A 13,971-nucleotide genomic window follows, 5' to 3' on the forward strand; every position below is an offset into this window, starting at 1 on the left:
TTAAAGGTTGTCAGACTACCTGATGATAATTTAAACCTGTTTACTCTCTCAGATGTCTAACAAACAGATTAGAAAACATTATTCTGTCGTTCACTGGCAGATCTAATAATCCATCCATCACATGTAGAAACCATTCCTCATGTGTCATGTGATTCTTCTTGTTCTTGTCATCAGTCATTGTTTGATGCTGAATGTGAAATAAATGTGCAGCTGTGAAAACAGAGTAATGAAAAAACTTCAATCACATTCATATTTTCACTGTTTTCACCCTCCTATAGTATAACGTACGTCCCAGCCTATCAAGTGGATGAACACCGTACTCAGCTCTGTTTGCCCTCTCTGGCATCCATCTCAGCAGACAGCTCCTCTTCCTCCCCCACCCCACCGACTGCTTCTCCAGAACCTGCGTTGGCTCCGGCCAGATCCCCCGGTCCAGTCAGAGCTGCGGTTCCAGTTCCAGTTCCAGTTCCTGTTCCAGGTCCAGTTCCAGGTCCAGCTGTATCCACTCTCAAACCTTCTGCCTCATTCAGATTTAAAGCCGCAGCTCCAAATCCAGCGGCAGTCAGAGCTTCTGCTTCATTCAAATCTCCATTCAGAGGCCGGGCCACCGTCCCTACCATCAGCCCGGCCCCAGACTCAAGGTAACATAAGATCCAGAGGTCTCAGCCTATTATTTATGGTCACCTAATCCCAACTCAGGCCCCAGAGTGCAAGATAAAGCTGTCCCAGGGTTTATTAGACTTCAAGGCTCCAGCTTTATTACATGTTGATGTGTTTCCTGACTATGAAATATCTATACATTCTTTGGAATGTGAGTTCCTTCATGTGTTAACCGAAGGCTTTTGATTTTTATGGTAGCCAGGAATTTATGACTGTAACACATCACACATCTCAGTTGCCCGGCAGCTGAAGTCATACTAATGATCTGAGTTATTATCTGACACTTTAATTAAGCGTATCAAGGAGGAAACGATGTGTTTGAGTGTGCAACCAGCTCAGTGTGAGTCTCTTCCAGTCCATATTTTCTCCTCTCCATTCTTCTCTGTGGTAAAAGCAAAAAGCTTCTCTGAATGTTGAATCTCTGAGTTATATTTAGCTGTTCGCTTATGGATCTCAGTGCTGACTGTCAGCGAAAATGAATTGCTTCACTTCTGTCTGTCCCTGCTTTCGCTCCATCTTCGTGCCTCTGCCTTTCTCCTCCCTCCCTCTCTCCTATTTCTCTCTGCAGCCTTTTCTTCACTCTTATCTTTCAATTCGTTGTCTTTGTCTCTTTCTCCGCTAGATTTCTCTCTTGACTCTTTGTTTCTGCATTTGTCTCTCATCTCTCTCTCTCTCTCTCTCTGTTTCTCTCTCTCCGTCATCTTGCTCTGGTCTTTTTCTCCCCACCGTGGTCCTATCCTCTCCCCTCTCCTGACTGCTCTCTTTTAGCCCTGCTGGAACCATTTGTTCTGCCCTCTTCTGTAACTTAACTGGCTATAGGCTCCTGCTGCGCAGATAGCACCACTATCACTCACCTCCATGAGCTTATTACAGCCCTCCACCGTTAAACATATTCATGAAAAATTCTCTCCTTCTCTAGCACTTTCTTACACACACACACACACATATATATAGTGTATATATACAGAGATACTATATATACGTGTTAACACACACACACACACACACACACACACACACACACATAAAGACACTACCTTACTGCGACCTCGCTGGCAGAAAATGTGTATTTTCAGGGCTATTTGAACCTAAAGTAGTGCATCTTCTCAAGGCCTGCAGATATACTCACTATACTCCAGGCTGCCGTGTGTTGCCAGGTGGTCGTGTGTCACACTGTGTCAGGACATAAAACAACAACGTTAACCACAAATATTCTAGTTTGATCCAGTCGAAAGCTTCTTAACAATCTAACACCACATTTAATTAACATAACAGAGAAAAGCAGCAAATCATGTCAACAGAGCTTCTGGAACAAGATCATTTTTAACACATTTGCTTCATAATTGACTTAAATTGTTGCCAATTAATTTGCTTTTGACTGACTAATCAATGAATCAACTAATTGTTTAATCAGATATTAGTAACTAAATGCATGTTTATGTTGGGAAAGTTCACATCAGATTTAGAGCGTAGTGATTTATACAGAATCATCATGTTTCAGGTTTCATTTGATTTATTCTATTTAATATTTTCACCATCAGTTGGCAGATTCCAAAATCTCACAAGAAGAAAGAAGAAGGAAGAGAAGAAGGTGAGATTGTGCAGCAGAAAAAGAGAAGTGCAGAAGTACCAAAGAAGCTGGAGGTGGAGATAAAGGTGGACGGTAAAGAAGAGACAGATGATGAGTTTTATCCTCACACCTCCGTGTCGTGGGATCAACCTAGAAGGTCAGTAAAACTGTGATGTCAGTCATCATCTGTTTTCATTAGTATTTATTCACATTTTCTCTGCCCGTGATTCTTTCTATCCTCTTTGCACCAGAGAAGGTTTAACACAATCCAAGTGTGTACAGGTGATGTTCACAGCAGGGTGCAGCAGCACGGTGCTCATATGTCTTAGATTCAGAGAAGGCGACTTCTTTCCCAACCTGTATTTATCGCATTTATGACTGCATCCCGCTCGGATAAATCACATAAGCTGCACTGCATGCAAAGACCAGCTTTTGTGTGTCTTTCCCTGGCAGGTATAATATTCTATTGTTTTGACTTAATCTGTGAAACTCTATGCAGCGAGCAGAGAGAGGCTGAAAGAGAAAGAATTCATACCTGATGGATTAATGTTGCAGTAATGTTTCAAACCAAGTAGGTTCTTACCGTACTGTAAGAAGGATTTTCAATTCTACAATATGTGTGGATGTTCCTGCTATCCTGCTTTGTGTTTTAGTGTGCGGCTGACTCGAGCACCAGGCCAGTCCCTGGGTATCAGCATCATGGGAGGCAGAGGCATGGGCCGAAGAGTGAGCAGTGGACAGATGATGAGGGGAGTCTTCATCAAGCACATCAGCCCCGACAGCCCAGCAGCACATAATGGCACCCTTCGGACTGGAGACAGGATACTGGAGGTATTTGTGTGTGAGTGTTGTGCCTGATTGTGTCTGTGTGGCAGAGACAGGAAGGGAGACACTTATTAGAAATAACTGGAAATGAGAGTGTGTTTGCATGTTTATGTGAGAGCCTGTGAGTGGCAGAGAAAGAAGAAGTGGTGCGTTTGCTGCAGGCGCAGGTGTACATACACTGTGTGTACACACACATGTTGTATTGTGACATGATGATGTGTTAGCATCATGTGTTGATGAACAAGATAACTGGAAGATGTTATTTATTCAAACCTATTGTCTGAATAAATAACAAAAAACACCTCAGTAATAATAAAACATACTAGCTAACCCATAATTACAAAGAAAAATAACCAGTTATTCAAATATTTTGTTGATGCCTCTCGACGAGCTACTAACAGAAAGTCACATGATGATGTTCATCCCTCCTCCCAGTGATGCGTCTCTGTTGCCGAGGAAACAGGGTTTTAAATGCTGACACTGTATTTGTCTACGTACCAGCGAAGAAGAATAAGAAGCAGCTCACCCTCATGTGAAAATGAAATATTCAACTTTATATTTTGGTTTCCTGATTTTAAATCATGTTTTATTATTTATATTATTTTTTCTGTGTCTTCTTAAGAAAAATATTCTAAAACAGCATTTCATCCCAGCGACACATACAAATCTAATAATCCAGTTATATTATGAGATGTTTTCTTGTTTCTGTGTTCTGTTGGTGACAATAAGAATATTTAAAATAATATAATATTTTATCTGGAATCAATTTCTCCACTGAGTTTCCAGGAAACACTGCAGAGCTGTAATAGTGTCTAATAGTGTTTCTGTCCGTTCTCTGTCTGTAAGGTGTGCAGTGTGGATCTAAGAGATGCCAGCCATGAGCAGGCGGTGGAGGCCATCCGCACAGCTGGAGACTCTGTCGTCTTCCTGGTTCAGTCCGGAAAACACAGATCTCAGGTAGAAACATGTTAGAAAACAGCCACAAGAAAACTTCTGTTAGCTTAGAATACAGTGTGCAGTGTATATTCAGGTACAGCATGCATACATTACATTGTGTAGCGTTTGAGTCCCTCGACGCTGCAGGCTGAATCTCAATGCTCAGCGCATGCAAAGAGAAGTTTATAGTCTGCTGGACAACTTCATCAGAACTTTCATCAGTTCAATTTGTGTGTGGGAGATGTCCTCTGGATACAGAGCTTATTGAACAAAAGTATCTCGGACTGAAAACCTATTTAATGTCATATACTGTGACATTTCAGAGGCTCTATTTGAAGCATCTACGTTTTACAGTCATATACATTCATCTGCCTACTGCCTCTGTTTCCTGTGTTTCGCCCACAGTCTCCTATGCTCAGCAACCATGAGAGGCTAACTGCAACCCCACAGTCCAACTCACACAGCAGCAAGGTAACACTGCTCTACAACATACTCACTGCTTTCTGTTCAGAGACGTACATATGATGGAAAATGTTCTCCTGTCTTGAGATAGATAGAAACTTTTTCATTGCTTTTCTAGTATGGGAAATAATATGCACTGAAATATTAATAATAAGAAGCAAACTGTACTCCCCTATGGAGTCAAAGAGCTGTAGTTACTTTTTTGTGTTTTAAAGGTTGTGATCACCACTTTATATTTCATTAGACAAGCTGTGAAGTCATTTTTCTCAGTTTCTGTTCCCCCTGCAGCTCCTGATGTTTGGCTGCATGTGGCTGTAGTGTATAAGGAATGTTATATACTATATGATATACTGAATAGAGTGATGAGTCGTTAACACCTACACATCACTCCTAAAAGAATAAAGAAGCTTTACAGGGTTTTTTGAGAGGTAGCTTGTTGTTTTGGTGGTGATGTGTGTAGAACTGCACTATATTTGTGTTTCCCCTCATGATCACAGGAAGCAGAAACTCTCAGTGGTCTGTTCCTTAGTCTCTCCCCTACAAACCCCTTCACTCCCACCCCCTTTAAGGTTGGTACATTTGTGCGTATGTGTGTGTGTGTGTGTGTGTGCATGTGTGTTATCATGGGTATGCAGGATCCTAAAAGCAGCCTTGCATTAGCATTTGCACTAAGCCAACTTCCAAAAAATTAATTAACGTGCATATTTGTAGATAGAACCCTTGTAGTTCAAAGTCCCTTGCAGCTACCTTGTTTGTTTAAACCCTTTGTTTTTCTCTTTGATGGAGATGCATAACTCTCTAAATATACAGTGCATTCTTTTGAAGTTATTTCCCATGCACTTGTAAGTTGGTTACAAAATAATGCATGATTCTGGTCATCTTTCATGTTATTTTTAGCTGACATTAAAATTGTGTTCATTAATTCATCCTGGTTGTCAGTTTTTCCCACTGCTACATCAAGCACACTGAGCAAGCCTCAGGGGTAGTCCAACTCATGCCTGAAGGACCCCTGAGGCATCTCCAACTCAGCCTGTTCAATAATGCAAAACTTCTCCCAAGGCACCTTCGCCGACATTTGATAGAACGGATCGGAGAAGTCCCATAACTGTCACGACACCGATCACAGCGGCAGCTGAAGACGAGGAAGACACTGGCAGGAGTAAGTCCACATCATAAAGACGTCTCACACACACACACACACACACACACACACACACACACACACACACACACAGGGATCCTCCAGGAACAGGAGCTGTGTGGTCACAGTCGCACAGTACAAGTCACATGATGCCAAGAAAAAACTGTAAAACTGTCACACACATTCAGAAATGACTCTTAGAATGATCACACTTGGAAAAGGTCCCTTAATTGAAAACCAAGAACCATATGAGCAGATTTCTTTTGGTGCCATGTTCATGTGAAGCCGGTCAGCCAGGCTGACTTTAATGTGAATGCGTTATGGGCCAAGAATGTGAAAGCCTGTAAAACTTTTCCCTGTACAGTTTGTTCCAGGTGAGAAACTTTCAGTTGTATGAATGTTGTTTTCATTCCCAGATGAGCATCAGTCTGTCGCAACTGGCACAAAAATACTGCTTTTCCAAAAAAAAAGATTTAGGGAGTCAATGAGACTGAAATAATGTACATGTGAATTTAATGTGATGATCATGCAAATATCTGTATCGATGTACATAAATATAGACGTGCACATATACACACACAGATAAATCACCCTACACTCACACATATGTGACACTGATCACAATCATACAGCACAAACACACATAGAGACACACACACACACACAGACACACACACACACACACACACACACACACACACAGTATGTCAGACATCATTCCCTCCACACAAATTACAGCAGCACACACACACACACACACACACACACACACAAACACACACAAACACACACACACACACAAACACACAAACACACACACACACACACACACACACACACACACACACACACACACAAACACACACACACACACACACACACACACACACACACACACACACACACACACACACACACACACACACACACACACACACACACACACACACACACACACACACACACACACAAACACACACACACACACACACAAACACACACACACACACAAACACACAAACACACACACACTCACACACACACACACACACACACACACACACACAAACACACACACACACACACACACACACACACACACACACACACACACACACACACAAACACACACAAACACACACAAACACACAAACACACACACACACACACACACACACACACCTCTGGAATGAAATGCTTCCTCTCCACATGAAGTGTCAGTCATTACATACAGCATGCCACAGTTTTTTTTTTTGTTTTTTTGGCGTAGCCATCATATCCTTCCTCTAACAACCTCTTGTTTGTTAACTCTGTCTCTCCCAGAAAAGATGTTCCAGCGTTATGGCAGCCTGTCTGGGAAGCTCCAGATGATTGAGCTAGAGAAGGACCCCGCGGCTCACGGCTTGGGAATCAGCCTAACAGGCAACAAGGACGGCACCAGGGCCCGCATGAGTGTCCACGTGGCGGATATAGACCCTCAAGGACCTGCTGGTTTAGATGGGAGGATACGGGTGGGGGATGAGCTGCTGGAGGTGAGGAGGCGAGTGGATGTGAATGATAGAAGACAATCAGTTAGCTTCAGCTCAACATATGGGAGGAATGTTTAGGGGCCAAAGAGGGTCGGAGTCCTAGAGAGAGACAAAATACCAGATTCAAAAATGAGAGCAGCAAAGGAGCAGCAGTTTTTTGTGGGTAGGAGGTATGTATGAAAAAGCAACGTTGAGTACCGGCACAGTAGATTTTTCAGGCAAATTAGCATTTGAAGGATGGCTGGTGCTGGGCTGGAGTCTTGCAATGAGCAACAGAGATGAGGAGGAAAACTGAGGGAGAGGAGCAGCTGACGGGGGGGAAAGGGGAGGAGGAGAGAGAAGAAGATGGCAGAAAGGCAGATTAATGTGGAAATAGATGGGATAAAGGAAAAGATGGGTGAGGAGAAAGTACATGATGTTTTTAATCTTGCAGATCAACGGTCAGATCTTGTACGGCCGGAGTCACCAGAACGCCTCCACCATCATTAATAACGCTCCCTGTAAAGTCAAGATCATTCTCATCAGGTAACAGGCAGAGTCATTTTCTTGTGGCATTTACATTTCTCCCCAGATAAAGGTGTTGGTAAGCCAGCTCAGGTATAACAGAGGATTTGGTTTTGTTTTCCTAGGAATAAAGCAGCTGTGGGTCAAGTGGCTCCAGGATCCAGAGCAGAGAGCGAGGACACAGTCGACAACCGGAGAGACTCGGCAGAGCGTGGAGGATTATCCCCAGACACCCATCACATCATCCTACCTCAGGTACAACTCCTTCAGTAAATCAGACCTCCAGCTGCACATTTCACTGTAACAACTCGAGCAGACACAATAAACAGTATAGCAGCCAGATTTTGCTTCACTGCGTCTCGATTATTGTTCAAACATTTGTTGTTTGTCCGTTCAGGATCATGTAGATCTTGGCCTCTGTCTGGCAGAAGAGGAGACCAAGGAGGGAGTGGTGGTCAGGTCCCTGATCCAGCATGGCACTGCTAGTAAGGTGTGACATAATCAATCTTCAACATAAATATGTGTTTTTTATTTCTATTCTTTAATCTACTCGATGCACTTTAAGTTCTGCAATGTGCATAAATCATTGTTTCTTGTGCAGCTTCATGAATTATGAATATATATTTATAATTTTATTGTCGTAGTAGTAAAAAGTATCAAAGTACTCAAAAGGCCGACAGAGTGTTTGATTACTGGATGATTATTACTGATGTATTAAAGGTGTAAACAGCATTTTACTGTTTCAGCTCATTTTAACTGTTTTATCTACTGTCGGGTAACTTGATCTATAAAAATCAACACATTTATAAACTGTTTGGTTTTTTTATATGTAAAACCTTTAAAGTAACTATATAATGTACTGTATGTTAAATAAATGTAGTGGAGTAAAAATATAATATTTACCACTGAAATGTAGAAGTTTAAAACAGACTTTTATTCAGGAAGACTTTTTCATTTTAATTCTTGTTATTTATGTTAAACATTGTGACGCTGCAGCACCTTTAAGATTCACTGTGATTGAAAAGTGCAGCACAGATTAAATGTGTTATTATTATTAAATGTATGTTGTTCCATCTCTGCATTTTATCCCAACCTCAGTTGTAACTAAGAAACAGAAATATAAATAACCAAAATAACCTGCCTGTTTAATTTGTTTTAATGTTTTTATCCTTTTATCATCTCAATTATTTTAGTTTTAGTCCTCGGCGGAATTATTACTTTGCAATTATTTCAGCAGGTTGCACAAAATTTCATCAGATTTCTGCGTCTATCAAGCCTCAGTGATTTGACTGTAACTTTAACAATCAATAATCACAATGAAGAGGCTCCAATGAGCATCACATTACTATATGATACTATATGTGATGGGTCTAGTCTCTTGGTACGTCTGGTGATATTTCAACCAGATTAACCTCGATGGTGACGGTTGCCATGCTCTAAAGCGATGCCATCATGTACAAATAAGCTTTCATGTAGGGCCCCAGGCAACAGTTATTCAGATATTTGTCCAGAGGGTGTGTTTGATTTTTAATTCCACTTCCTCTCTATCCTTCTGTTTCACATATTCTCATACATTTTTCTTTGCTCTTGTGCGATGTTTTATTCATGCGTCTGTGTGCAGGACGGCAGGATAAAGGTTGGAGACAGAATCGTAGCGGTGGGAGATGAACCTGTGGCTGGACTGTCAGTGGACAAGGTACAAACACTTACACGCATACAAACACACACAATATGCCCTTCAAGGTCATGCTGATTTAATGATTCATGACTTACCTGTCTTCTCTGTATTCAGGTGTCCAGTTTGATTCTCAAACACCAGGTCACTGTCAAACTGTCCATCAGCCGCTCTAAGAGTCTCTCTTCCTCCTCGTCTTTACCTCTCCCTACGACCGCCTCCTATCCCCCCCGCGCTCCCTCTCCAGCTTCCTCCCCAACCCTTCCTGTCTCCTCCTCCTCATCCTCCTCTCCATCCCTCAACACCATGCTGACGTCTCCCACGGGCCGGTCTGATTGGCCAGCATCCACTTCAGCATCTTCTGACCTCTTGAGCTGTCCGGTTGTGGCAGGCAGGGAAACCACCATAGAGATCTGTAAAGGAAGTTTAGGACTGGGCCTCAGCATTGTAGGAGGATGTGACACTCTGCTGGTGAGAACCATCAGCTGACATTTGTCTTTGTCATATAATTTAAAACAACAAAGTAAAGAGACATGTGTTATCTTTATTTAGGAAATGTTTCACCAAACCTGCCTGGCAACAAGGCAAAATACATATTGACAGTAGAATACACCAGCAGAGATGCTATCAGTGAACATGATGATGCTGTAGTGTGTTAATATCTTTAAACATTTAGAGTTTTAATTGCACGGCATTGGCTGAAATGTCAAGTAATACAAGGATCATTTGTACTCTCTCTAGAATAACGAGTGTTTTCTAATTTGTCCACCAGGGGGCAGTAATAATCCATGAAGTGAATGATGGAGGAGCAGCACAGAGAGATGGTAGACTGCAGGCTGGAGACCAGATATTAGAGGTATAATAGATACACACACTAACATACTGTGTTATGTTCATTTTATTCAGTCAGTCAACATATCTCAGTATTGAACCTGTATCCCATTATAGTTCCACTATACAAGAATGGAATATTATTAATGTGTCTTGTTTTCATTGATATCATTTGTTTTATAATAGAGATCTTTTTGTGGGCACATTTTAATAAACATTTGTAGGCAAATTTAAATTGTCTGTCAAATTTAAATGTTTGTTCTTTGATGTAGGTTATCAAATTTCCTGAGCTTGTATCTTCATTCATCACTGTCAAGTGAAAGCTATGTTTCTCCGTGTATTGATACTATTATAAAAATACTGTAAATGATGTATCAAAGCAATGCTTGCAGGTTGAGTCCAGGGCAGCCCCTGCTGCAGCCAGATAAAACACTCCCTGTCATTTTTTATTGTGCAATCCATTTTCTTTGTTCCCATCTCTTCTAACCTCCTTCACACCTCCACGCACTGCCTCCCTCCCTCTCTCTCTCTCACTACCTCCCAGGTAAACGGTATCGACCTGCGGCAGGCCACTCACGATGAGGCCATCGGCGTGCTGCGGCTCACCACCCAGCGTGTTTGCCTGTGTGTCTTCAGGCACCAGGAGGCTTACAGAGAGGAGGACCTGTGGGATGTCTTCAGCCTGGAGCTGAGGCCTCATCCTGGAGAGGAGCTGGGGTTCACCACTGTGGGGAAGAGGTATATGCACTATGCAGTTGTGTCTGACCAAATGTAACTCGAGGGTAGATGATGTAGGGCGTTAGTTCAAATCTTAGATGTAATACAGCCAAATTACAATTTTGCACATTTGTGAATGAATAAATAAGTAGAAGGAATATCAGATTCAGGGCCCTGAGTCAAACTAAAGCCAGTCTAAATCTTGCACAGTCAGATCTGCTATGAGATATTCATTTGGAAAACATTCATTGAGCAACTGGAAGCCAGATCAATGGAAATGATGTAGAAGATGACATCAACAAGCAACATTGTATTTTGACTTTGACACAAGTGTGATCGCACCACCTGTGAACTCTTACACCTCGTGAAGACGAGAAATAGGTGAGAAATAAATCAGACCGCACATCTGCTGAATCGTGTCACTGTATATAATGAAGTAACTGATTCAGCGAATGTATGGCCTATTTCCTTTTCAGATAGATTCTTATTGTTTTATTGATGAGATTAGTTGAAATGAGCTTTTTTCCAGAATACTAACATTGTCTAAACTTGTTTTTCTAGTTTTAAAACTAGTCTGCGAGTGTATTGATCCACGCAGGTGTAGGAAGGTTTATGTTGATGTTTCAGTGAAAAAGATCACATGTCAACCTGCTGTCAGTTGCTGGCTGAGTCACATGTATTGATGATGCCTCTGACCCAAGAATTGGGTATTATCACTATTGGTATTATGTACTTTTATAAATGTTACATATGTGACCTGTAGAATTAGACGCCACACAGAGTGTGTGACCTACTGAGTCCTTTTAGAGAGCAGCTCTAGAAAAGAGAAATAATTCAAACAAAATATGGCCGTGGGCTATGACTATCAACAGAAAACATAAAATAAAACCAGATAAATACATATTTAACAACCATAAAACCACAAAAATAACCTGGGATGGTTTCGATGCCAAAATCACTTTGCAGTTGAGAACACAGTGGTCGACAGCTGGTGCCAGGACGTTTATTCCAGTAGTGTCTAAATCGAACCACCTGTTAAAATATTAACAGATAACATCCTTTAAGTATTTGTACAGGAATATTTAATAAGATATGTGTACACTACCTACTACTTTACACAACAGGGTCACAACACCGTCCACTCTGCAAATCTCCAGGTTGTTCACACGTAAACAGGAAGACAGACCAAGATGTACTTGGCGGAGTAACAGTAATATTACTCAATGCTGGCGCCTTGTGACCAAAACCAGACAGACAAACCAGACAAAAGCCAAACGAAAATGACGAGAGGAAACAAATGTACACAAGAGATGGTGAAGGACTGACGAGGTGCCCGAGAGAGGTTGAAGGACTGTTTGTGGAACAGCTGAAGCCATGAAGTGTCTCTGTTAACTCTTTCTAATTCTATTTCACATGATACAATGCAATGATTTGCAGCAGCATTTCATTGAAATTAAAACCTGTGTGCTGTTTGCTTAAGAGACCGTGTAAACACACAGTTATAATGATCTTGAATACAGCCGTTGTTTCTGGAAGCAACACATTGAAACGCTGTCAAAGATTCTTAACCACCTGCTGCCGAACCAGGTACGACAGTAAAGCTTCCTGATAACAGGCTTGTCATTTAAAGCAGCAGAAAAGATCAAACCTGCTCTTTTGTTAATCTGTGTATCATTTGTTCTTTTCATATTCAGTTGGGAATCCAAATTTGGAAAATTAAAAAACAAATAATTATTTTGTTATTCATTTATGAATCCAATAGAAAAAACTAACAACAGCTTGTGTTTTGTTCTTCGATTTTATGCTCAAGTCAAAAATAGGAAATGAAAAATTGGGCCACGGACAGAAATTGATTTTGGATATTTAATTTGTCCGATTTGTGTGACCAGGAAGTTCCTGACAGAAGTAACAGTTGTAGCGGCACTAAACGGTCACTAAACTGCAATCCAACCTCTCTCGTGCATTAACTTGCCCTTTCTTGCACGTGTCTCACCATTTCCTCTCGCAATTTTCACTCATCTTTTGTCTGGTTTGGCACCTCATATGAAATCAGCACCAGCAAGTGAGACTGTGACAGCCTACTTACAATCTGCTTCACATTTTACTGAGATCAAAAGAAAAGAACATAGAACACATGCATTAACATTTAAACAACGTTGAGAGTGATACCAAATCCTTAGTGGAGCAAAACTTACATTACACTTTATTATTATATGTCATATTATTATGACATTATAATGGCCATTATATGGCATTATTATTATATGGCAAATTACATTTGTCCCTTTTTTAGCAGAGTAGACTGTAGTTGAGCTATGAGACCTTTAGCCAGTTCTAGTTCAGGGACTGAGAAGCATCAGCGATCATTACTGTAAAAAAGAGGTGATAAACACATAATGAAATCACACGCAGTCGCAGCATCCAGTAATCACCATAAAGGTGAGAGAGCCGGGCCATAGGGTCACACCGCAGGGAAGACATGGGCCACGTTATTTGTGGAGAGTTTAAGTGCAGATTTTCATGCTACATATCTTCGCACAATCAAGTGTGACGTTATGCAAAACAGCAGGCTTACAGGTCGTGTAATATAGTCTACAAGCGTGAAACACACACAGTTTTTGACCTCTGTTTTCTTCCAACAGTAATGACACGGGCATCTTTGTGTCAGATATCATCAAAGGAGCCGTAGCAGATTCAGATGGCAGGTTGTTGCTCGGTGACCAGATTCTGTCAATCAATGGGGAGGATGTCCGTGCAGCATCGCAGGAACATGCAGAGAAGCTGCTGCAGGTCTGACACATTTGCACGTACACATACAAAGTCTGTCAACTAATTAGTAGTGGTTTATACTTTTTGTTGATTCATCATTTTATGTGTGATGTGTCATAGAATTGCAGTGGAGCAGTCCACCTGGAGGTGGCTCGTTTTAAAGCTGGACTGCAGTACTCACAGTGGAGCCAGGTAAACTGTTTCTTTTAACTTCATGTGTATAATCCATGTTAGACTTCCAAATATATATATATACATATATATATATATATATATATATATATATATATATATATGTATGATGGTATTAGCTGCTGAATTTACCCTATTTTTATTTAGCTATGATATATTT

At 41.2% G+C, this 13,971-nt stretch overlaps 1 protein-coding gene across 1 annotated transcript in view; it reads left to right on the forward strand.

Moving 5' to 3' along the window:
• si:dkey-92j12.5 (multiple PDZ domain protein) overlaps nucleotides 1-13,971 on the forward strand; it is a 39,442-nt gene that overhangs the window by 19,774 nt on the left and 5,697 nt on the right. The window contains exons 21-37 of the mRNA XM_044346356.1: nucleotides 279-641; nucleotides 2,202-2,387; nucleotides 2,884-3,061; nucleotides 3,902-4,012; nucleotides 4,397-4,462; nucleotides 4,951-5,022; nucleotides 5,513-5,612; nucleotides 6,918-7,126; nucleotides 7,557-7,648; nucleotides 7,753-7,882; nucleotides 8,025-8,117; nucleotides 9,249-9,323; nucleotides 9,420-9,773; nucleotides 10,075-10,158; nucleotides 10,678-10,871; nucleotides 13,493-13,640; nucleotides 13,740-13,811. Of these exons, the coding sequence (XP_044202291.1) occupies nucleotides 279-641; nucleotides 2,202-2,387; nucleotides 2,884-3,061; nucleotides 3,902-4,012; nucleotides 4,397-4,462; nucleotides 4,951-5,022; nucleotides 5,513-5,612; nucleotides 6,918-7,126; nucleotides 7,557-7,648; nucleotides 7,753-7,882; nucleotides 8,025-8,117; nucleotides 9,249-9,323; nucleotides 9,420-9,773; nucleotides 10,075-10,158; nucleotides 10,678-10,871; nucleotides 13,493-13,640; nucleotides 13,740-13,811 (2,527 nt within the window). The remainder of the gene's footprint in view (nucleotides 1-278; nucleotides 642-2,201; nucleotides 2,388-2,883; nucleotides 3,062-3,901; nucleotides 4,013-4,396; nucleotides 4,463-4,950; nucleotides 5,023-5,512; nucleotides 5,613-6,917; nucleotides 7,127-7,556; nucleotides 7,649-7,752; nucleotides 7,883-8,024; nucleotides 8,118-9,248; nucleotides 9,324-9,419; nucleotides 9,774-10,074; nucleotides 10,159-10,677; nucleotides 10,872-13,492; nucleotides 13,641-13,739; nucleotides 13,812-13,971) is intronic.

Source organism: Thunnus albacares, chromosome 3 (assembly GCF_914725855.1).
Source record: "Thunnus albacares chromosome 3, fThuAlb1.1, whole genome shotgun sequence".
NCBI classification, from domain to species: Eukaryota; Metazoa; Chordata; class Actinopteri; order Scombriformes; family Scombridae; genus Thunnus; species Thunnus albacares.